At 47.8% G+C, this 23,228-nt stretch overlaps 1 protein-coding gene across 1 annotated transcript; it reads right to left on the bottom strand.

Moving 5' to 3' along the window:
* Window positions 1–3,725: 3,725 nt before the first annotated feature.
* On the bottom strand, window positions 3,726–11,584 carry AREG (amphiregulin). Its single transcript, XM_063415267.1, has 6 exons — window positions 11,307–11,584; window positions 10,834–11,010; window positions 8,076–8,256; window positions 7,467–7,625; window positions 5,859–5,961; window positions 3,726–4,936 (listed from the first exon to the last, which is right to left on the bottom strand). The coding sequence occupies exons 1-5, from the start codon at window positions 11,440–11,442 to the stop codon at window positions 5,874–5,876; spliced, it is 741 nt and encodes a 246-aa protein (XP_063271337.1). The 5' UTR covers window positions 11,443–11,584; the 3' UTR covers window positions 3,726–4,936; window positions 5,859–5,873.
* Window positions 11,585–23,228: the final 11,644 nt, after the last annotated feature.

Consider the following 23,228-nt stretch of genomic DNA (forward strand, 5'->3'; position numbering starts at 1 on the left):
AAAGGCAGTTAGAAGTGATGACAGATGACTGATTTAGGGTGCATAATGTTGGAATGAGGGTATGACATCTAGGCTAGGACATATTGGAAATGCTGGATTACATCAGACTCCCAGACTATCTAGCTTTGCCTTTTGTCCCAAGATGCAAAGAGAAGACTGCATTATTTCAGTCAAAAAATGCTGAGCTGAGAATTGACTATTTTTCTGAACCATTTACAAAAAGATAGATCTTAATGACACAAAAAGCCTATAAATGAAAACTTGTTCTTTCTCAAAAAAGATGCATTGAATGTCCTTACCAGGAAAATGCATTCTGAAAGCATTTATCTACTTTGGACTTAGAAAGTATAGGCTGTGGGCCTATACAGAAAGTAAAGTAGGACTGCTTTCCTCTGACACTCACAGGCGAAGCTGTCTCAGCTGAGAGACTCCCAAGTCATAGACAAAGCCAGACCTGCAGCAAACGAGGATTACTGGCTCATGAAAGGTGTAACCAGCAGAGGAACGATAGGTATGCACATCTTTATTCACAAAATGAGAAGGAAGCTAGGTTTGCTTATTAAGGACTGTCTGACCCTTCTATCCACTGATCTGTCTCATGTGAGCAGAATCTAACAGTGACAGCAAAATGCAGCCCTTGCTCCTTGCAAATGCTCACTCACTGCATTCAGCAGTCACCAAGGACATGCTGCCATGACTTCCTATCCAAGAGAATGCCTCAAGAGCCAGGTGAGTGCAGGATTGTTCTCTGAAGTGGAACATACTCTTAGCACATCAAGAAACCCCCTCCAAAACCCCCTTGCCAAAAGACAGGCAAGCATCTTTCCCAGTTCACAGCCTTGCTTTCAGGCATGCTTGCTCAGGGAGTTTACTAAAGAATCAGTAGTGCTAGGTAAGTATATTGCTATGAAAAACACTCAAAGTCTTTTAAGGACTCAAACCTTCATATCAGTATTGGAAATGGCATCAAACCTTGAATGCGAGTGAAGCAAACCACTGCAGAGCTATCTGGGATTGCTGACAGTACAAGCACCCTTATAGATATCCATGTGCATCTGGATTTACGAAGGAAAACTTCTTAAATTCAAAGTAACATCTGCAACTGCTCTAAGGGAAAAGGGGCAAACTGGGAGCTGGGCAGGAGGAGGGAAGCCAAGTCCAGAAGCAGACAGGAAGCTCCCCCGTCATAGACAACTGCAAACACTCAAAAGCTCCTTTAAGTGGACAACAGATAACACTATGATGAGCTATCGTTCTTTCAACAATAGTCACAAAGAACAAAACGTTCAGGAAGGACGAAGGAATTGTGCAAGAAGGCATGACCATCACATTATCCCTGGATACTGATCTGGATATCAAAAATACCTTGCCAAATCAGCCCTGTGTGCAGAAAATTATGCAAGCAGGTGAGGCTCCTCCCTTAGGTCTTAAGTGAAGCAGCTACAAGTCAGAAGGACACAGATGCACTCAAAGTAGCATTGTCAATGGAAGGTCAAGAAAAATCTGAAGGCATAACTTGTTAATAAGATGTACAACCAGAAATCCAGGCATGCTCAGTGAAACCAAGATAACTCCATGGTGAGAGAAGAAGGTCAAAAGCCAGATGATGTACATCCTGAAGAGCAGACCTGGCTGTGCAGGATCAACAATAAAAATTATCTTTGCCCTTGCCTTGCAGCAAATCAGATTTTCTTGTCACACAAGCACAGCATCCTTGGACAGCAAGAGACTTCCAGACACACAGTTCCACCCATTTATTGTGGGTTCTTTTAAGCAACCAGCCCACTGGACACTGATGGTCTAGATGGTGCTTGTGCATCACACTTCTATTCAGAACCTTGGAGCAGGCTGTAATTAGCCAGGGCCATAGTGGAAAAAACACATTACTACTTGCTAGAACTTGTAATTGATTAAAGCATAATGAAGGGAATTTTTACTTTCTTATATACAGCAGTTCTGGATCTGTAATTACGTATGCCATTCATGGGCAGGGAGATTTACCCTCAGTTTATGCACTAAATTTCCCAAACACAGAAAACAGTTCCCAGTGCTCAGCAAGCCACCATAGGGAACACCAGCAGTTCCCTGCCCTGCATGAGACAGCATCGTCTCTTAAGCACAGCAAAGCTCTGCTAGCAAGAGCTAAAGCAGTGACTGTATGTGACTGACCAAGAGCAAAGCACAAAGAAGAGCTCTGCAGTAGAGTTGCTGGCCGCACAACCTCTCAGAAAACCTGGCTGTAACCTAAATCCTTAGAAAGGAGTAAGCCTTCTATGAAGTCTGCCCTCCACTGTTGCCTCTACAGTTTCCAACTCCTTATTTTTGGAAAATACTTTCCAGCCCACTCAGTAATCAGGGTAATAAAAGTACACAACAGATGGAATCTACGACTTAAACTGGTAGCTTCACCCCTGTCAGGCTTGGAAGCTGGGAAGGAGAACAGCTCTGTTTCCTACGCTGGTGTAGATTTAGCTTAACAAGTAAAAAACTTTTTACTTCCCCCCAAAATGCACTAGACTAAGAGACTAGAGAGAGAAGAGTTTCTGGAAAAGAGTCTAATGGCTTTTAAAGGGCAGTTATAATCCATCCTCAGTCTCACTAGGCCATGGCTTGGTTACCACTGAGATCAAGCTTGTTTACTCCAAAGCAAAAAAATCTTGGCAGGACTGACAGAAACAGCTTTTCTTGCCAAAGCTGTAATAGCAAATGTCTGTGGAAAAGCCACTTGGAGAAATGGTGTTTACTTTGGTAATGAAGCAAGTTCCCTGGAATGAAGTCTTGCAATCTTCCCAAGAGATGTTGCAATACCTTACCTGTACCTCAGCTACATACCATACAGGCTGCTCTCAGAGCCTGGGAACTCCCTGGCCAACTCAGGAGGTCAAGGCATCTCATCAACTCCAGGCAGGACTAAGCTCTAGTCCTACACTGGATACACAACCAGCATCCTAATTAAAACTGATGGCTAGGGGTTTTTTTTCCCAGCTCTGCTTCAATCAAAGCCCCAGCCATCAATACCTCTTGAAGATGCTTATGAAAAAGGGGCCTCAAAACAATCTTCTCCATCCCCTTCTTTTTAACCATATATTTAAACAACAACACTCTCCTCCTTATAACTTTTTTTTCAGGCAACTCTGAACTTAGACCCCAACTCACTGCTAGAAGGGGACATTAGCACATAGTTGGACTAATAAATACCAAGGAAGAAAAGAAATTCCAAGCAGACAGTGGAGGCCAAGGCTCTCTCTCTGCTTAGGGAGTAACTGGCCTGAGGCTATGCTGCTATTCCTCATTTATTTAAGATCAGGTTTCAAGCTGCTGTCCAAATTCTCTCTGACTGCACAGAGATGAAAGGCTCTTGCCATTCAATATTCCAACTCTTGACTCAAGTGCAAATGGCTACAACATTGGCTCAAACCTCAGTTTGAAGTTTCTCTGCCAATGAGATGGCTGACTTAGCCTCTTCCTAATTCAGCAACTAGAAGATCCCTTCTAGCTGAATGGAAAGGATTTCTTACCCAAACAGGTACTTGCATTTCTACATTTTGTTTACAAACAGCCTGCACTCTTGTAAGTGCACCAAGCCTATGACATATGGCTACAGTTCTTCACAGCATTAGTTCATGCTCCCAAGTGTTGAAATTCTTGCTTTGAGAAGAAACCAAGCTCTAATTTCAAGTGTTTACATATACTCCTGAGAGCAAGAAAAAAAAATCTTACCATGATTAGGTTATGTAAAAAGTTTAATTATAAAATAAATAAGTTTGTTATGGAAACATTAAATATTAAATACAGTAATAAATATTTACACATTTACAGATACAACTTAACAAGTAATGGTGTTTCTCTGCTACCAGAAGAATTCTGCTCTGTTTATACAGAACACAATCACTTTTCCAAGCAGAAACTGAACTCAAATAATACTCCGTGCTCAAGACTGTATGGACAGTTAAGAAACCTAGGCCACCTGGGTCAGAAAAAATTGAGGTAAGATGAGTTCTTCACACTTGAAGAAAGAGCACAAGAGACCACTGCTTGCAAAGCATCAGTCCTGAATTAAATTCTTCAAAGGAACAGGTTCTTAGTCAAGTTCAACTGATGGGATCTGATGTGAAGCATTTTATATTTAAGCACTGCTTAAAGCAACAAGTATCCATTTAACAGAAGTAGTTTTGTGTTTGCAAGAGATGGGTCTAGCCTTATCCATTGGTTTGAGCATGGATCTTTTCCTTTAGATGCAAGGCTTCAGATCTTGCATTTATTGTCTCAGCATCCTGAGGAGACTAATTTTAACTTGGGCTAGCACACACGCAAATGGATAGCTCCACCCACACCATGAGTCCTACAGAACTCGGAGGGAGTACTTCCACACACACAGTAACAGAACCCAAGTGTGGCTGACAAAGATCTGTCACCAACACCCTGCAAGTCACAACTACAGATGAAGCTGTTGGAAGCCAATATGGACAGGGAGCAGTGACAACAGAATTAGGTTTTTCATCCACTGAGGTCTAGGGACACAAGCCATCCCAACCTCTTCCCTTTTTCACTTAGGTGAAAGCAGCAACAGGTTCTTCCCCTTAGAGTTAGAGCTGCCAAAGGGGACTTGCTAAGATAACAAAGTCCATCCACATAACAGCCAAGACTGGAGCTCTCGCACAGAGACAGAAGGCTCAGTAGCAGTAATCTCTAGCAGGTCTTGACAACAGGTCGTGTCCCCCAACGAGCCAGCTCCTTCCACATTGTTGTGCCAAGATGCAGTGATAACTGGTCTCAGCAAGTGATTCAGCAGCAAGTGGCCTGTTGACATCTCCTTGCAGCAGCCTCTCGATGAATCACAGCTTAGTGGCAACAGCTCCAGCCCACAGTGTCCAGGTGGATGTGTCAGGTAGCCAGAGGTACCCCGCAGCTTGGCAATGGCCACTTCAGAATTTTTCTGTAACGGGCAGACCAGGCATGTTAATCACCATCCGAGACACAGGCTCCCTGTGCTAGCACCATGGCAAATCAACGAGCAAGGCAGGTAGGTTAAGGATGTGTGCACACCTGAGGACAGATACACTTCAGCTTCAAGTAAGCTTTGAGCAAAACGCTCCAATTGTCACTGGACAAAGCTAGAAAATATCTATAGCTGACATGTGTCAAAGCAAAACTTTGTAGTTCTGCCAGAATTTTTCAGGATTATCTTTTATGGCTTCCTCCTCAGGCTGTAGTGTAACTCCTTTTCAATAACAATCCTTGAGTCTGCTGTTATATAGACTTGGCCTCAGAAGAGACCAACTTGCCTGCTCAGTAAAATCCACTAGATCACTCCCAGAAGCAATCTACATATGCCAAGGAGCTTTGGGCCTCAGTAGCTGTGACAGTATGAAACTTGACTGAGAGGCTATCTGTGGTGCTCACAGAATTCGCAGCTTTCTGTTGGTCCACAGCTTCTGAGCACCAGAAACTTCCTGAAACTCTCCTTGCAGGAAAGATAGACAATGCTCAGTACTTTTCTTCTAAGAGGTGATGCTGTGGCACCACCTTCCATGACTGAAGTCTACCACTGTTTCCTGCACTACATCTGCCTCTGTCCAGATATTTAGAACTTTTTCTTCATAGTTCCACTTATCTCAGTACAGCTTCCCATCCTCACTCAGTCTTTAACACAGCCAGAAATTTAACAGAGCTGTTGAACAATTTGTACAACTCAAGGTGGTTTTGGAAAACCAGAACACCAAGCCAGCTGCTCCCATGTAACCTATGTGTTTCAAGACAGTTGGAGCATTAAAAGCAAACACTAGCTTTGCAAAACAAGCATGCAATTCCCATACAGCCTGGAAGGACTGAAAGGCATTTGAAGTCAGCATTCATACCTGCTTTCTCCCCATTTATACACCAACATGCCCATTTCTGTTTTCTTGTCGGAGTTTTTTCCTTTCTTCTTTCTCTTCATACTGAGGACACTTTTTCCTGACCCTGTGGAATTATGGCATGTTAGAGACAATTTTGAACCCTGATGCACATCCTGTTGTCACCAGCCTCCATACCCTCTGCAGCATTTAGATTTATGTTCTTTGAATCCTCAAGCAATGGCACCAGGGAGTTTCAAGCAAGACAGTTTTTAAGCATTCAGCATCAAAAAGTATCTGCTGATAAAATCAAGGAACCCCTGAACTAGATGTCAACCATTGTGCCACACAGAGGCAGAGCTTCTTGACTTAAACCAGTTTAGGGAGCAAGATGAAGAGAGGTTATTGCTGGGACTGAGCAAAGCACCAGGAGATTTTCTGCGTGACAGATTTCCTAGTGGCTTTAGCTTATGGCCACAGAGACCACACTGTCTTCCTCCTCTCTACAGCAGAGCCCTGCAGGCTTCAAATCTGGTCCCTGTCCCTCGAATGCATAACAAGGAAGCCCCTTACTGACTTTCCCCCAATTTCTCCAGTGTTTTCTAGTGACTACTCCAAGCAGCTTCTCTGGATGAGGGTATGGATTAGCATGCTCTCACCCGGTAAGAGTTCAGAACATGAAGTAAATGCACTTCAGAAACTACCAATAATCATTCGCTCTTAGATCATTACAGAACTGGTTTTCTCTCCTAGCAGCAAGGAATGAGGCAGTGTTCAGAGAACATGTGTTCATACCAGCATTCAAGTTCAGAGTAAAATATGAAGCAATACTGAAATGACAAAAGTGTACCTTGTTTCCTGAATTTCAGGAAAAGGTACAGCACGTACCCAATTCAGATGATGTGCTTCATCAAGATCTAAAATTAGACTGAACCTTGGAGTTTCTACAATATCTCAAGCCCTGCAGTGCTAGAGCTGCAGTGACAGAACTGCAGGACTGTTCCAGTATTCAGTTTGTTATATGGTTTGAAACACGTACCCAGAAAAGCTCTTTGAATTTATTCTCATTAGGACTCCAGATTCTGACAACCTACCACACTGAACTGCAGCAGCTGGTTCAGGCAAAATAGCATTCCCTTCATATTAACAGCAAGCAGAATTTGGGACCACCAGCATTTGTTTCCCATTTGCTTACTGTGTAAGTATTTAAGCTTAGCAACATCCACTAACAAATGGACTCTCACATCACCATGTCCTACCCTCCACCTGCGTATGCAGCTCTTGGGTAACAGCCATGCAGGAGGCTAGCACATTGCTCCTTGCAGGTTTCTCCACAAGGATTAGGGAAGGCACTGCTGCATCAGCATTAATGCTCCTCTTGGGCTTCCTGCAGATATTCTGCAGCACTCTAACTACCCTGGCTGTAGCAAGAGCAGAAAGGCTCTTGGCTTACAATATATGGGTAACAGATCTTGCTTCTACCCTCCAGAAATATCCAAGATGCGATAAGAACTCATCCTTTCCAGATGCTTTTCACAAAGGTAATTGAGATGAGCCATGCACATTCTGGGGTTATTGCACAGGCCCCGCTCACACTTAAGGAAGACAGACACCAAAGAGGATAATACTTACTGCACTATCACAATGATAAGCACAGTAATGAAGCTGACGCTTGAGAGCAGGACAGCTACCACTACCAACACAGTCTTTGAGTAGTCTGCCACATCATTCTTCCTTTGAGTCTTCATGAACTGTTCACCACAGCGCTCACCAAAAAAATCCTGATGACACCTGCAAGTAAATATTAACACAAGTTCTTATCAGCTCTTGTGCTGTCTGGAGCCAAGGACACCCACACATACTCAGACCTGACTTAGACATCTTCTGAGTTTCCCATGAATCTCCAGATGCTCACTTCAGAGCATGTTCATGAAATGCAGTCACTGCTCTAGCACAAGGTTTGTCAGCATTTCAACAAGTCGAGATTAGTTTGGGTGTGATGTTCCAGAAAGACACGCCTTTTCATTCTTTTGGTTTGAGTTTATGACCAACTGATGAGTTCAGTGGCTTGCTATGTGTCTCAGATTCCATCATCACTTAATTTACATGGCAGAAAAATTCTCAGTCAAAATACAGCAGGAGATGGATCTATACCAAGTTGACACTGATTTTTCCTCTGAGCCCTCATATGCCACTGGCTCACAGTAATGACACTTAACACACAAGGTACAAGTAACTTACTTGCAGGTCACCATCTGGAGATGTTCTAAGTATATGCATTCTCCATGGATGCAAAAGTTTTTGTATTCCATTTCACAGGGAGTCCCTTTCTTCTTTTTCCCTTTGTTTTTCTTCCTTCTTGATTTGCCAGCATTCTTTTCTCCCCCCCTCTTTGCTGGCTTGGGTTTAACCACAGGTTCAACTGAAAAAAAGGACATGATGCCTTGGTATAAAACTGCTAGAAAGTACAATTCTGAGAAAATTGAATTAAAGAATTTGGTGAGAGCAAGGAGGACCATCACCGCAGGAGAATCTGTGATCAGGAAGCACAGGATGCAAGTGAGAATGCTGCTGGGCATCTCACACCCAGCACAAAGGCAGCAAGCTCAGCAGCTCATTAAAGCACAACTCTGCTACCCTTAAGTCCTGTGCCATGCAGACCAGAGGCAGTAGGAGCAGATGAGCCAAGACCCACCAAAGGTGAAGAGCAGCAGGGATGCAGGACTGCAGCATTTCACAGCAAAAGATACTTGAGCGCAACAGCACAGCATCAAGCAAAGGCCTGTAAAGAACAGGGAGTTCATGCCAAACCAAAGCCATCCTCTAGTTCTATATGGACTCAGATACAAGGCTAATAGCTCCATGTCTCTAAAGTCTCCATTTGCATCAGTGATGAAAGGCACCGTAACTCGCTAGATAGTCCTGGGCACTTGCCGAGGCAAAGCAGCTTGCTATCCCGGTTTCTCCTAAACAACCTGCAGTGCTGTCTTCAGAAGTACAGAGCTCCTTTCCAGTTCTCCTTTATGAGAGATGCTGAGCGCACGGAAGGAGTCAAGGCAAGAGTCCGCGACAGTCAGACTATTTATTCTGCCGCTTACTGCTGCCCCTCATTATCTCAATTAAGACAAACCTCTAGAAGAGTGTGGCTTAAAATCCTGGTGACTTAGTAGCCCTTGGATTTAAGCAAGAGAAATCATGTTCCTTTCACTGAGGGGAACAAACCAGCCGCTGACTAAGGGTCAGAAGCTCCAGAGCTGCCCCATGCAGCAATCAAAGTTCAATAGTGCTAGTTTGGACTAACTTGGCACAGAAAGTCTTTGCAAGAACCCGCCCCCTGCACTGCTATCCCTAACACCGGCACTCGCAGTGCAACACTGCGGCTCAGGAGTAACAGTTACCCGGGGGATTTAAATAGGTCCTAAGAAACAGCAGAGATATTTACAACAAGCTTCAATTTTGCTCTTGTGCTCTGAAGACCTAATGAAAATAATTTTTGGGTGATTATTATATTACCCACAGCTCTATGCATACAGGCAATCACCACAACAGGGCACAACTGGATCTAGCTACTTCCTAACCCTGTATTTCTGGTGCCGAGAGCCCGTACAAAGAAACAAGGTGTAGCTCACTGTTGTCTAGACAGCTGATCATTTTCACTTCTAGAGCAACAAGCCTGGCTTGAAGTTACTTAAAAGCAAAAATGCCTTCAGCAACCAGAAGTCTGATTAAAATGGTATGAGCTATATTAATATGTAAACGAGGCACACAGTTCCTGCAGCAAGGTTTCCCTTGCCTGGAAGTGTGTGCTCACTCCTGACAGTCAAAGGCCCCTGTTCTGTCCCGTCTGACTTGATCTTTAGGTTCGTGCTTTCATAACTGAGGCCGCTTCCCTTCCTCCCTCTCCCAGGCTCAGCTTGTCAGCTTGATCTCTGTGTCCCTGTCTGCAGGTTGCATGGCCAGGAAAGACATCCACAGCTGAATCATAACAGCTTCAAGGTTTATCCACAGATAAACCTCATGCCAAGCAGAAGAGCTGGTCTACAAACCAACCACCTTAGGTAACAAGTCTGGTTTCTGTGCAGTTAAGACAACACTTCAGCCACCAAGCCAGTAGTTTTACAGGCTAAACTGCTCAATAACACCAACAGGCGCGTTGCCCCCAAAGATCTTCATGAAGAACTTAAGCAAAAGTCCATTAATTCCCTCAAGTGACCACATAGAGCGTCGTCCCATGTAATTTAAGAGGTCCTTTAGTCACATTCAAGTCTCAGGGTGCTTCTGCAGGAAAATCAGTAGTCAGATCCACCCTGGAGGCAACAGGACCAGCCTACTCACACCAACTGAGGTTCAAATCACTTGTAGATATCTGGCTTGTACTTCAACTACACTTAGCCCAGAACCAACAAAATACTCCCATTCCCACAGTAAGGCAGACTGCTCAGATCTTCTCACAGCTCAGCAAGTGGGCAAATTACAATAAATACACAAAACAGCTATTGACAGTTAAGCATTGCCCTAAAGATGCCTAACAAAGTTTCCTGTGGCCACTTAAGGAATTTAAGTGTCTGCTTTCCCAAGAAAATTTCAGTTGACTCCAACCCAAATAAACCACCATCAGAAGCTACCCAGAAAATTCTTGGAGCGAGACAGACAACTTGATGTAAAACAAACCTTTAGGACCAAACAGCACCTATAAACTCCACCGATGCTTCTAAACCAAACAGGTGGTCGTCACCTGACCACAGCCCTCCTGTGAGGTTTATCAGGAGATAAAGCTATACACTGCAAGCCACCAGCTAGCATGTAGCTTCCACACACCCTGGGCACATTCACGCTAGGTTTCCAACCCTGACAGCAATTTCTAAAGCAGCAGCTTCAAGCACAAGCACGTTTTTGCGCCATTCTCCACAAGCTAAGCATAGGAGCACTTACAAGAAAGAAAAGGCGTAAGTTAGGACTCGCAAGTTGCGAGATCCCAGCCCTAGCGCCGCCGACTCACCTCGGATCAGGTCGTCCACGATGTACTGGTGGACTGGCGGCGCCTCCTCGTACTCCTCCTCATCCTCCTCGTAGTCAGAACTCGGCACGGGCTCGCCTTCTCGGCTCCCGGGCTCCCGCTCCTCGTGCCGCTGTGGCTCCGTGGCGTTGAGCGAAGACCCAGCAGCCGCACGGTTCGCTTTGAGGGAGGGGAAACGGCGCCGTGAGCAGCGGGCAGAGGGGTCGCGGCCGAGCGCGGCGCCGCGGGGTCCCTCGCTCGCCTCAGCACTTTCCCGCCAACGGCCGCCGCGCGCGGGCTCCCCTCGAGCGCGAGCGCCCCTCGAGCGCGAGCGCCCCTCAGGCGCGAGCCCCCCTCAGGCGCGAGCCCCCCTCAGGCGCGAGCGCCCCTCAGGCGCGAGCCCCCCTCAGGCGCGAGCGCGGACTCCTCCCGAGTCCCGATCTTTCCCGTCCCGTCCCGCCCCGCCCCGCACGCACCTGCCAGCACGGCCAGCGCGGCCATAAGCACCATGGCCCGCATCGTCCGTCCCGGGGCGGGTGGTGACAAACACTGAGAGAACCGGGGAAGGAGTCGCTGGAGCACAACAGCTGCCGGCGGCGCACAGCGCTCCATGAGGAGCCACCTGCCGCCGCCGCCCACTTTATTGGCGGCTGGAGATGGGGGCGCGGACCTGGAGCGGCGTCAGCGGGGCGGAGCGGAGCGGGGTGGGATCGTAGAATCCCAGATTCAGAATGACGGAGTCCGAGAATGGTAGAAACACAGAATCTCAGTATGTTTTTTTGTTGCAAGGGACACTGAATACCACCTCATTCCACCCTCTGGCGTGGGCAAGGACACCTTCTACTAGACCAGGTTGCTCCGAGCCCCGTCCAGTCTGGCCTTGAACACCTCTACGGATCGGGCACCCACAGCTTACCTGGGCAGCCTGGATTCCGCGCGGGTCACGGCGTCGGGGCCGCGCCAGGTTATTGCGGGTACACCTGTCTGTCGGCTGGCTCCGTGCTCCTTGCTCTCCCCGCAGCTCCCGGAGGAATATTTTCCAGCGATAAAGCCGGCCATCAACCCCTCCTCGCCTCGGTGGTTGCGTCTCCCTGAGCGGCGCATGAGTAACGGCTGAGTACGCGGTGGCACCCACCAGGCAGGGACAAATGTGCTCCTCGGGGGCACTGCGGCTCACTGCTGCCCCGGCGGAACTCCCCGGAGGGCACCTCCCCACGGCCACCTCTCCGAGCTGTTATGTGAAGCGCGAAGCAGACCTGCTGAAGAATCTCAGAATTACCAAGGTTGGAAGTGACCTGTAGGATCACCAAGTCCAACCATCAACCCAGCACTGCCACTGTAACCCCTAAGCCACTAAACCACATCACCCAGGGCCAGATCCAGATGCTTCGTGAACACCTCCAGGGTTGGTGAGTCTACCACCTCCCTGGGCAATCTATTGCAGTGCCTGAGCACCCAAACAGTGAAAACATTTTTCTAGTATCTGAGTCTCCCTTGTCTCATCTTAAGGCCATTTCCTCTAGTACTCTCACTGTAGGCACAGCACAAGCAACTGGATGGTCTACATCATCACTACAACCTCCTTTCAGGCAGTTGTAGAGGAAACTGCTGCTTTGAGGGGAGAAAAACTAGGACAGCAGGTTGTAACATGCTGGTCCTAGCATGGGAACCCAGAGAAGCCCAGGGAGTCAAGGCTGAAGGTACTGGTACCCCTCTGCTCCAGTCCCATGGCACAACGGGATGGGAGCGCAGCAGGTGGCAATGCTGCATTGGGAAAGGAGGATCTGGATCTTTTAACTGAGAGAGGACGGAATGTTACTCACAGCTCCGGAGCTGATGGAGCCTTTGCTCGAGGTGGCAGGGATCCAAGTCTCTCAGACGTTGAACTTTCTCCCTTCTTCCACAGGCATACACAATATGTGGCTCCTGGTGCCTTAGAAAGGTCATGCCAATCCCGAGAGGCAATGCCTGAGGTCTGGAAAAGAAGATGCTGAATCAGTCACTCAGATGTTAAGCTGATACAGACAGCTCCAGCAAAACCTTCAACAGCCCTTTTGTGCATGGTGCAGTTGAAACTGTCTGAAACAGTTGGCATGAGCTGACAGCTTTACTTCTGGGATTTTTGTTGTGTTTCCCCTTTGTTGTCTGTCCTCAGAGGTACAACAGAGAAAAGGCAAATCCTGCTTATCACTGCAACCCCACATCAGAGAGCTCTGCAGGCCATCAACAAGCAGCTCCTGGGATATCTGGGGGACAGTCAGGGGCTTCACAGGGCTCTTCCTTTCCCCCTCGGTCTGGAATTGCCTTCCTGCAAGACCATAAGTCTCAGTGCCTGGAGTTCACAGAGATCATTTGCATGTGAGCAAAGTTTCTCCAAAGGCAGAAACTTTGGGGTTTGGGGTCTCTTCTGCTGAAACATGGAGTTGGTGATTTGAGAATGGTCAAAGCAAGGTTTGTCAGCCAGGAATCCTCCCCCTCTTCCTCCTTCCTGCTGTGCTTAAGGCTGTCTTCCTCAGCCAGGCATCACAGCTTCCCCCACAAACTTTCTTTTCTTCAGCTGTTAAAACAAAATATTTCTCCCTTTTTTTAAAATCAGAGATGGTGAACTTCCAGAGGATATCCTCAGGGGTGGTACAAGGAGGAGAAGCCTTGAGAGGGGCTGCAAGGCTCACCCCCTTAGGCTGCCCCACTGCAGCGGAGCCTGTGGTGAGTTGCTGGAGCTGCAGGGGCAGGGCTCACCTTTGCGAAGATGCTGGTTCCCTGTGAATGCAGAGTGCCACCTACTGAGCCACCACTCGCTCCCGGTAGCACCCAGAGTTTTCTGGCAGGACATCCAGGCTGGAGCTGCTGCTCAGAGAGTCCTTGCTCTGTCTGTTCCATGAGGTTGGTCCCAGGGAATAGGGAGCTGCCCCAAAGGCTGGCGAGCCCAAATTGGGTGCAGCTTACAGATGAGCAGTGAACCTGTGCAGGGGGCTGCATGCTCAGGACAGCTCTTGGCACATGTCCTGAACCAGACCTGGTTTTCTATAGGCTAGCAGTGAAGTGAGATGAGATGAGATGAGATGAGATGAGATGAGATGAGATGAGATGAGATGAGATGAGATGAGATGAGATGAGATGAGATGAGATGAGATGAGATGAGATGAGATGAGATGAGATGAGATGAGATGAGATGAGATGAGATGAGATGAGATGAGATGAGATGGTCTCAGGAGCCTGGCTAGTCCTCCCTCGGCCTCGACCATCATTTTGAAAACCTTCAGCATAGACTGGGATCAGACAGCACCTGGCAGCACCCAGTGCAGGTGACATTGGTGACATCTCTTTGCCCCTCTGATCCCTGTCCTTGTTCGTGGAATAGGGGGTGGCCAGGAAACAGCCATCACTTCCCAGCTGTGCCATGACGATCCGGGCCATGGGCATGGACTTGTGGAGGAGCAGTGCCACCCATGCTGACAGCTGCCAGGCCTTGGTGGAGTGCACTTGGACATCATTTCTTCCAGGAGCCTCTGAGTGCCTACTGGGATCTTACTCACTCTCTTTACTTTTGATAAAACCCCAGAGAAATGCTTGAAGGGAAAGGAATTATCTGAATTACCATCCCATTAATTTTATTCACCTACATCAAATGTTTATTTTCCAAGGGCAGGCACAGCTGACCTGGTGTTTGAACATGAGTTATCCTTTCTCATCCATCCAGCTGAGAACAGGTGGAAAAGGGTAATGACTCAAACCAGAGTGGTGTCTGTCTGGGCAGCTCACCAGACTTTCACTTCAACTTGTGAGCTGCAGACACCACTATCTGCTGCTATCAGCAGCTCCCTCAGGCTGGGAGGGAGCTTTGAAGTGAGGCATGTGTGACTCCAGTTCCTGCTGATGTAAATCAAGATTGCTGTAATAAAGAGCATGCAAGTGCATAGCCAGGGTGTTGGGGAGGAAGGAAGGGAAAGGCCTGGATATTGCCTTTGTGGATATTGGTAGTTTGTTGGCCTCTGAGACGTGCAGGTATTGAGGTGGCTTTGCCACCCTGCTGAGCAAGCCCTCAGCAAAGAATCATTTTCCTAAGATGGTGACATTCTGCCTGTGCTCCGCTCCTTTCCTGGAGACTTAACTGATGCAAGGATCGCATAAGCAAAACTTGTCCAGAAAGGGAATAATTTATGCACTCCTCCCCCAGGAAAGTCTGCCCAGTGCTCTGTGTTTTCCATCACTCCACATTTGAGCATGTCTAAAGAGAAAAAACAAAAATAATCTGCTGGCCCTATGATGACAAGATTTTGTGGAATTTTCCATCACTTATATCAATACAAATGAAAAAACAGTCCCCCCTGAAAATCTAAGGGGTACCTTAGTTTTACAACATCAACTCCGGGGACCCAGAGCATCCCTGCTTAATCTGATAAAACATGCAGCAGTGCTAAGAGTGTGATGCTACCAAATCACAGAAGTGGGGTTTTACACTTGCTTTCCACAAGCTTTCCTGATTGGTAGGCAATGGGGAACACAGCCTGATCATTTGCAAAATGCCCTGTGCTATGTTGTGGCTCAAGTTGCTGCCTCTCACTGGCACTCGGCAGAGTTCAGCAGAACATGCCCAGCTTGGTTTTGATTCAGGAATGGGGTAATGTGCTACAAGCCTGCCCAGGACAGCCATCCTGCCACCTGCTAGGAAGTTTTTTGGGAAGTTGCCTGCTGTTAGCACACTGTCCTGGCTTTCAGCTGCTCTGTTTTTCACACAGCATGCACTGAACAGCCCTCCTTTGACCAAACACATCCTCCAGCACTCACCCACTCGTTTTTGTGCAATGGCTCAACCAGCAAATGCTCGGGGGCACATACTGACCTCAGCAGTAATTTTAAGGGCTTTGAAGCCAGGACGTGTGTGGAGCAATACTGGATTCACACTAGAATGGGGAGCTGTCCCTCAGCTAACAATCTTCTCTAAAATACCAAATCCTGCCATGCTGCACTGAAAATTGCTGCCCTTTCTTCTATTTCCCTGAGGCAATTTGCAGGAACTTCTTCCAGGACTCTCTGAAGAGGGTAGGCTCATGGCTATCCCCACATGCACCCCAAGCCAGGCTCCCCAATGGTACCCCAGTGCAAATCCACCCTGCTGACATCACTGGACAGAAGGGGGAAGATGCCTTAGATAGGAATCTCTAAGGAAACAAAGGCTCAACTGCTGTAGCCAGTGCCTGACAGTCATTTACCTGGCAACATTAGTGTAGCCCTTTACCTTCAGAATGATAGTGCTTCACCTGCAGTGCACATTATTTTACATATTCAGCTTACCACACCACTGTTAGATGAGCAAAGTAACCCGATCATCTCTGTAACGTCTCCAGTATTGCAGCCCAGAACCGTGCCTGGCAGAGGAGAGCACCCACCTCATCACCTCCTCAAGGTGTATGGAGCCACTGGATCATTCTGCAAGGGCTCAAAAAGTCCTCACTCTAAAGAGAAGAGAAAACAATGTTAAAATGTGAAGCATGCTAAAACTTCACAAAGCAGAAGCTGTGTGACTACTGTTCATAGAGTTTGGAGATCTCCCAGCTCAATCCCAGGACTTGGAGACTGGGTGCAGTTATGTGGACAGGGTGGAAAAATGGCTGCTGGAAAAATGATGCCTCTACTTGGAAAAATGGAGGTGTTTTTGCCCTAGTGTCTTAAAGACTGAGCTGAAAAAGAGCCAGAACGGAAATCTTCAAATTAAGAAGAGCCTCCCCAAACCAAAATGCCACTTTATGGTGGTATAGATGGAGTGGCAACAATCTGGGCTTAACTTTAAGGGTCCTGGCCATGGAAGTCTGGCTGACCTAAAGCGTATTGGTGCTGATGGAAGCTGCAGTAGGGATTCTGACTGAATTTGTTACATCCCTTTCCTCACCTTGGGGGCTGGGGTATGAAGTCACCTGGGAGATGTCTATCACAGCTCATTTGACATCACAGACCCTTGCAAGCAAATGATACAGTACTGCCTGTTTTGGGGGAATGCAGCGTCATGTGGACTCGGAGCATGTGACGGAGACTGTGATGTTTCCCTCCTATATTGCACATTATTTCCAATTATGTTCAGAACAGCAGAGAAATAAAGGACATGTGAGGATTGTTTGGGAACTTTCTCCTGGAAATGCAGCTTAAGTCTTAGCTTTTTTGATCTGAGATCTTCCTAGCGCCTTCCCATCAGTGAATCAGGTGGTGAATTTTCTTTACCTATTTGAAGTCATTTGGTATGTGGAGAAAGAATGAATCACAGGAGAAGCCTACAGCAATTAGCAACCTCTTTCCTCTCACCTTTGCCATAGCTAAGTTTTTTCCCTAGCATAAAGCCCAGGCAAGGCTTCCTACGCACAACAATGATTACGTAGGTCACTCTGGATTTTGACTTTTTCACAGGCCATGAGCAAGCAAAGAAGCTCAGGAGAACACTCCATTTCACAGGCATGTTAGTTATGCTCCCTTGGAAATGCCATTGTTTGCTGGTGGTGCTTGCCTTTGACTACCGGTGCTGTGCCCTCGTGACTCCAGCTGCCTTGAACTGCACCAGGGTGCCAGCAGAGGGGCATGAAATCTGGCAGACTGGAACGGTGCTACTGGAATCAGTCAGTCTTGGCAGCTGGAGCATTCATGTCAGCATGCTGAAGCCGGGGTCAGTGAGAGCTTTTTCCATCCGTCAGCAGAACCTGAGCAGGTAGAGCACCTGGTGTCCCCCCTTCCCCGTGTGTCACCTGGTGCCCCCGTGCCTGTGTATCACGTGTGTCCTGGCAGCGTGGGACCAGCGTGTTCCCAGGACAGCGTTGCTGAGACGCTGCATGAGTAAGGGCTTATTTGCATAAAGACTGCACACTCATGCTGTGAAGGAGGTTTCCTAGGCACAGGCTCATTTCCTCCTATAGGTAGGTTTGCCTTCATGTAGGAAAAACTCTATTCTTGAAGGCCTTGGACAGGACCCAATTTGCACGCACGATGCATGCCACGATGCTATCCTGGCATGTTTGGGTCCGCCCAAGCCTGACTACAGAGAGGCACATTATGCCCCTCTGGAGCAAAGCCCAGTCTCAGCTTTGAGGTGTACTCAGATATCCCACTCTCAGAGCTGTGCTTTGCTGACAAGAGGTCTCATCACTCCTAAAATGTCTCTCAATATCACCATTTTAACAGTGCCTGCATGGCTCCTCTCCTTGTAGGCTTCACCCAGGACATTTCGGCAGGACCAGAGGTCTGCTTCAGCAGGGAGGGAGAAACCTGGAAGTAGCAAGTGCAGGGCTGAAAGCTCAAGTTTCCTGGCACTAACATGTTTCTGTGTAAAAAGAGGAAGAAAATTCAATGGTGTTTGAGTACAGTTAAATTACTTTAAGATTTAAAGACATTTTATCTTAACATGCATGAATTAGACCACTAAGCATTGCAGCCAGATAGCCATTTTTTCCCTCCCATTAGCAGAGTGGAGGCAAATAAAATAAAAAACACTTAAAAGGAGCTGAGCTGAAAAACAATGCATAAGACTGTATGAAAATTCAGAGCTGGTTCTACAATGACAATACAAAAATCACATTTCAAGAATCCTGACCCCTGTGAATGCCAAATTCTTCATTTTGCAGGAGTTAGGCACTACACATGAAGCCACACAGGAAGTAAACACTTAGTTTTGGAAGAAACTGAGAGGAGGAGAGCTGAGGCTGCTCGGGGCCCTCTTGGCCTGCAACAAGTGGCCTTGTGCTCAACTTTAAAATGCCTCCACAAAAGGGATTTTCATGCTGGCTCTGTCCCAGCCCCACTCCTGAACACAGGGTCCTTATCCTCCCAGTGTGTGCCCCAGGGACAGAGCCACCATGCCTGTGCGCATAGCCCTGGGGGTAGTTGCTCTCATTCCTGCAGCCCTTCCCCAGAGCCCAGTCCTGGCTCTCTGAGGTTTTTCAGCCCAACTGGATTGTGCCTATCGGCTGTGGCTGTCGGGTGCCACATACCCACCTCACTGTTGCTGTGCTCTGCAGCACTGCCAGACTGGCTGGCCCCCACCCAGTCATCCCAGACCTTTGGTGCAGCAAGTGGGGCATAAAGGCAGCCTCTCCTCAATCCCTAAACTCTGCTGCTGAAAATGGTGACTCCACACTGTACCAGGGACAGAAACCTGCAGAGGAGACAGACAGGTAAATCATCACTTCAGCAGCAGAGAGGGGAGGCCACGGAGCAGCTTTCTCTGACACAGGTCTGAACCCCATGCCAGGAGAGACACAAACTGCATTTCCTTGCCACCCACGACTGCCAGATCACCGCCATGGCAGTCAGAGATCCTGACCGTCCATCGGTGGGCTCAATGCATCAGGGCTGAGGTCACTGTCAAAAACCTGGGAAGGCACGGTGACTCTTGCATTCTCAGACCATGAACCTGAGCAGCTCGTTTGGAAGGTGATGAATTTGCAGGAAGGGCGGCTGTGGAGTGAATAAAATCTGTCACAGAGCTTAGCATAGCTTACAGCCTCTGCCAAAGGCAGGCTGAACTCAGGGTTCCTACAGAAGTGAGGCATGAGGCTGATGAATGCTCTTGGTGGCTGCACAGCTCTGACAGCTGATGTTCATTCACCTTTTGATTTCCAAAGGAAAACTTTGCCATAAATATCAAGAAACTGAGTCTCGCGTTAGTGATTAATCACTCCAAGGACAGGTGAGAACCCTCCAGAGGAATTCTGCATTTAAGGTCGGGACTGACCAAGGACATGCATCTGCCCCTTTGGAAAGTCGGGTTTTCCAGCTTCCATTTCTAATCCCAAACAGGGCATTATGCCATAAGTATTATTATTTTATCCATATTGGGGGTGGTGGTGCTCCAAATTTTGCATTAAGAAATTGCTGAGAGCCATAACTTCCACCTTTTTTTGGATGCACACAAAAATATCAGTATTCCTAAGCTCAGAATGTTCTCTGTCTTTTTTAGGATGAGCATAAGACACTGCTTTTCTACGGGAAATTTCCCAGCTAACTCCCCATGGCCTGCCATCAACCAGGCAGGGAGGTTGTGCTCGCACCCTCCTCCGTCCCGCTGCCCGAGCCCCACGCCTGCCAGCACGGGGTGACCCTCCTGCCAACCCTGGGGATCTGGGAGTGTAATCTTCCAGATGGCCGCTAGATGGGAACGAAAGCAGCGCTGGGAACGTCACGGGACGCTGAACCTGTCAGAAATACCAGCTGATAGACAGATTTTTTTAATCGTCTGTTTGATAGGAAGTCACTGGAACAAAACAACCTGTATGAGTTGAAAAAAAACCAACAAGCTTTGACCAGTGATGAAGCAGCTGAAATGAAATACCCCAGCTCAGTTATCACAGCAGAAAGGAAATCTAAATGAATAGGTGAATGTGCTGGGAGAAGAAACAATCCTGAATCTGATTACCAATCTGATTTCTGATATTTGCCCTTCTCCCTTTAAAGGATCCTCTCCTCCTGTTAAGCTGGGTGAGCTGATCCCGAGTGAGCTCCACGTGTTTGTGAGATCACAGGTGCTCTGATTTTGTGAGGTACTGAGTCCTGCTTCCTTCAGAGTTCACTTCTGCATCTTTTTTTGCTGTCAAAACCCTCACTATACTTTCTTCGTCTCACTGAAACTGTATTCTCTGATTTTACATCCCCTTATTACAACTTCTCATTCAGGTTTCCCTCATCCCCCTCTCAGCAGTGACCTGAAGGCTTATTCCCCTGATGTTGTGTATATCCAGATGGATATCCACTCCCATCAGACAGTTTTCTCTCCTAAAATTAAGCTGTGTTTCCCTAATTGTACCGCACAAATGACAGCAGCTCTGGGAGAGGCAGCTGAACTGACTTCCCTTCTTCTTCACATGACTTTTCCAACTTCCTCAGCTTCCCATTATATTGAAGGGCATCAATAACCAGACCAGAAAGAGCCACTGTCACAGGACCATTGGGAACAAATGTCCATGGACAAACGGTGGTTCAAAATTGTAGCTGGTGCCTGTTCACGGTTGTATCTCATCTCCTAACTTCCAACCGGATTTTTCTATCAAGAGGCTGAAGCCCTCTGGTGACTGGGTCGGAAGGATCAGACTGGAATCCATCAGGGTAGGGTACAGAGATTTCTCAATATTTTTTGATCAGTTTTCTTAATCTCCAAGTTTGCTGGGAAATCTTTTAATCATACAAAATGGGATTATATCATGGGAGTGTTGGGGTAATTTATGTTCGGCACTAGCTTTATTAAAATGATGATGTCTATTTGTGCAAGACTAAAGTTCTACATTTACTGATGAAACACCTTCCATCTATCCTTCCTTATGGCCTTCCTTTCTTTCCTTCTTTCATCTGTTCGTTGGTCCATCCACCCATCCTTTCCTCAACACAGACACAAAAGATGACTGCTACTGACCCAGGTCAGATATGCAGTGAGTACATGACCTGTGAGTCTTTCCAGCCCCTTAAGCTCCTCTCTCCTGGCTGAACCCCATCCCTGCCCTTCTCATGAGCAGCCCCGGGATGAGGTGGCAGATGTGCTGTGCAATCCGAGGCCTGCCTCAGCAGGGACAAGGACCAGTTGTCCAAATATCCTCCACCTCTGTGATGTAACCAGGACAGTCACCGAAGCTTCCTGAGCTCTGCGGCTGACGCACTCCGAGGAAACCCGCTGAGGGGAACACGTGAATCCCAAAGCGCTGAGATTGCCCAAGATGGGGAGGCACACGAAGGCAGCAGGCCTATGGAGACAGGAGGGTCAGCTCTGGAGCTGACTGCACTGCCACAGCAGCTGCCCTGTGGGCTGCAGCTGCAAAGTGTACTACAGGGGGGTTGCTTTTAAACACCCCACCAACCAGAGACACTGTGCAGTTCCAGCTTTGGCACCTAGGCATGGCACAGACACTGAAAATGTTTGTCCCTCAAGAAGTGATGAGGTGAGTGACTTAAGTTGCTGTGAGGTCTCAGAATCTGATCTCTTTGCAGTTCTGAGGTTGGTGGCTGCTTTTAGAAAGGTTTTTCTTCTAGTGCCCTCTTAAAACAAGTCAGCCATGCAGTGACCAGAGGAAGCAACACCAGCGATGTCTGCACAAAGCCAGAGCATTTTGGAGGGTTTACAGTGAGCCTTCACATGAGCACAATCCTTTCACAGGACACCAGGAAAGAGTTGTTGTTGTTACTTTCTAGGTCAGACAGCCCCAGGCCTGCAAACAAGCATCAGCTGGCCTTTGCCTGAATCCCAAGAGGCTGGAATGAGTTTTGGATAAAATAGACAGACCTGTGGGCAAGAATCCCAGGGCAGGGTTACCAAGAGGGCAAATCTGGGATGAGACAGGTTTGAAAAGGACAGGGAGATGTCAAACTGAACACCCCTGCAGCTACGGGAGCTGTGGCTGCTCAGTCCTCCAGAGAGCTGCCAGCACAAGTGTCCCAGCCAGAAACCCTTCACAGTGGCCCTGAGGACAGGTTGATGGCCACCTGCCACCTACCTGTATGAAAACCAGGTCACCACGTAGGTCTCTCCTGCAGCAGCATCTAGTCCCTGTCCCTCCTCCACCCCAGCCCCCACCTCTTCTGCTGTGAAGCATTTTGTCAGAGGCAGGGAGAAACTGCCCTGGCAGGAGCCTGTAACACTCATGCAGCAGACAAAGCCATTGTGTCAGAAAGGCTTTGGCAGGGCCGCCTGGGAGACACACCACAGATGCTCTCACTGCAGGAAAGAGGCAGGCAAAGGTGACTCTGACAGTGGGTGGTGCAGGTGAGGAAGAGCTGCACCAGAAGGACAGAGGTGGTGCCAGCAGAAACCATGGAAAGAATGAGGGAGGTTCATTCTCAGAGACAAATTATTTGGGGTGTGTCTCCAGGACCCGGCTGTGTGGTTGCTGGACTGGCAAACTACATCCAGCCAGGACAAGCTGTTGAGGTGGCAGGCTGGTATGTGGCCCTAAGCTCTGCAGTTTCTCAATCATGTGCAGGAGTGAGAAAAACACAGGTGCTAGAAGTTCTGCTGTGGGCTGGGAGTCAGATGAGCAACAGGATAGGTGGAGAAAGCCCAAGCCAGATAAGGACAGTCAGCTAAAAGTTAAGACAGATAAAAAACTCCAAACAAATCCTTCACAGGCCTGAAAGAAGACTATTCCTGTTAGATATGTCTGACCCAAAGTGTTAAGGCATGATAAACCCCAGGCTGATGCTGTTATGGCAGTTGTAACCTTCTGCAAGAGCAGCAAGGGGCACGTGGGTTTGAGTGCTATAGCAGAAAGATGCATCTGCAGCTCCAGGGCCTGCTCAGGACCCCTTTTGGGGTTCTCCTGCCAAGTGGAGCAGAGGAGCAAAAAGGTCAGTGTTTGGGAGCTAGGCTTCTGGGCTGAGTCTCTCCAGGAGACCAGGAAAAGTTTCTGGAGGATAAAACAGGATGGGACAGAGTAGTT

Source organism: Prinia subflava, chromosome 18 (genome assembly GCF_021018805.1).
Source record: "Prinia subflava isolate CZ2003 ecotype Zambia chromosome 18, Cam_Psub_1.2, whole genome shotgun sequence".
NCBI lineage: Eukaryota > Metazoa > Chordata > Aves > Passeriformes > Cisticolidae > Prinia > Prinia subflava.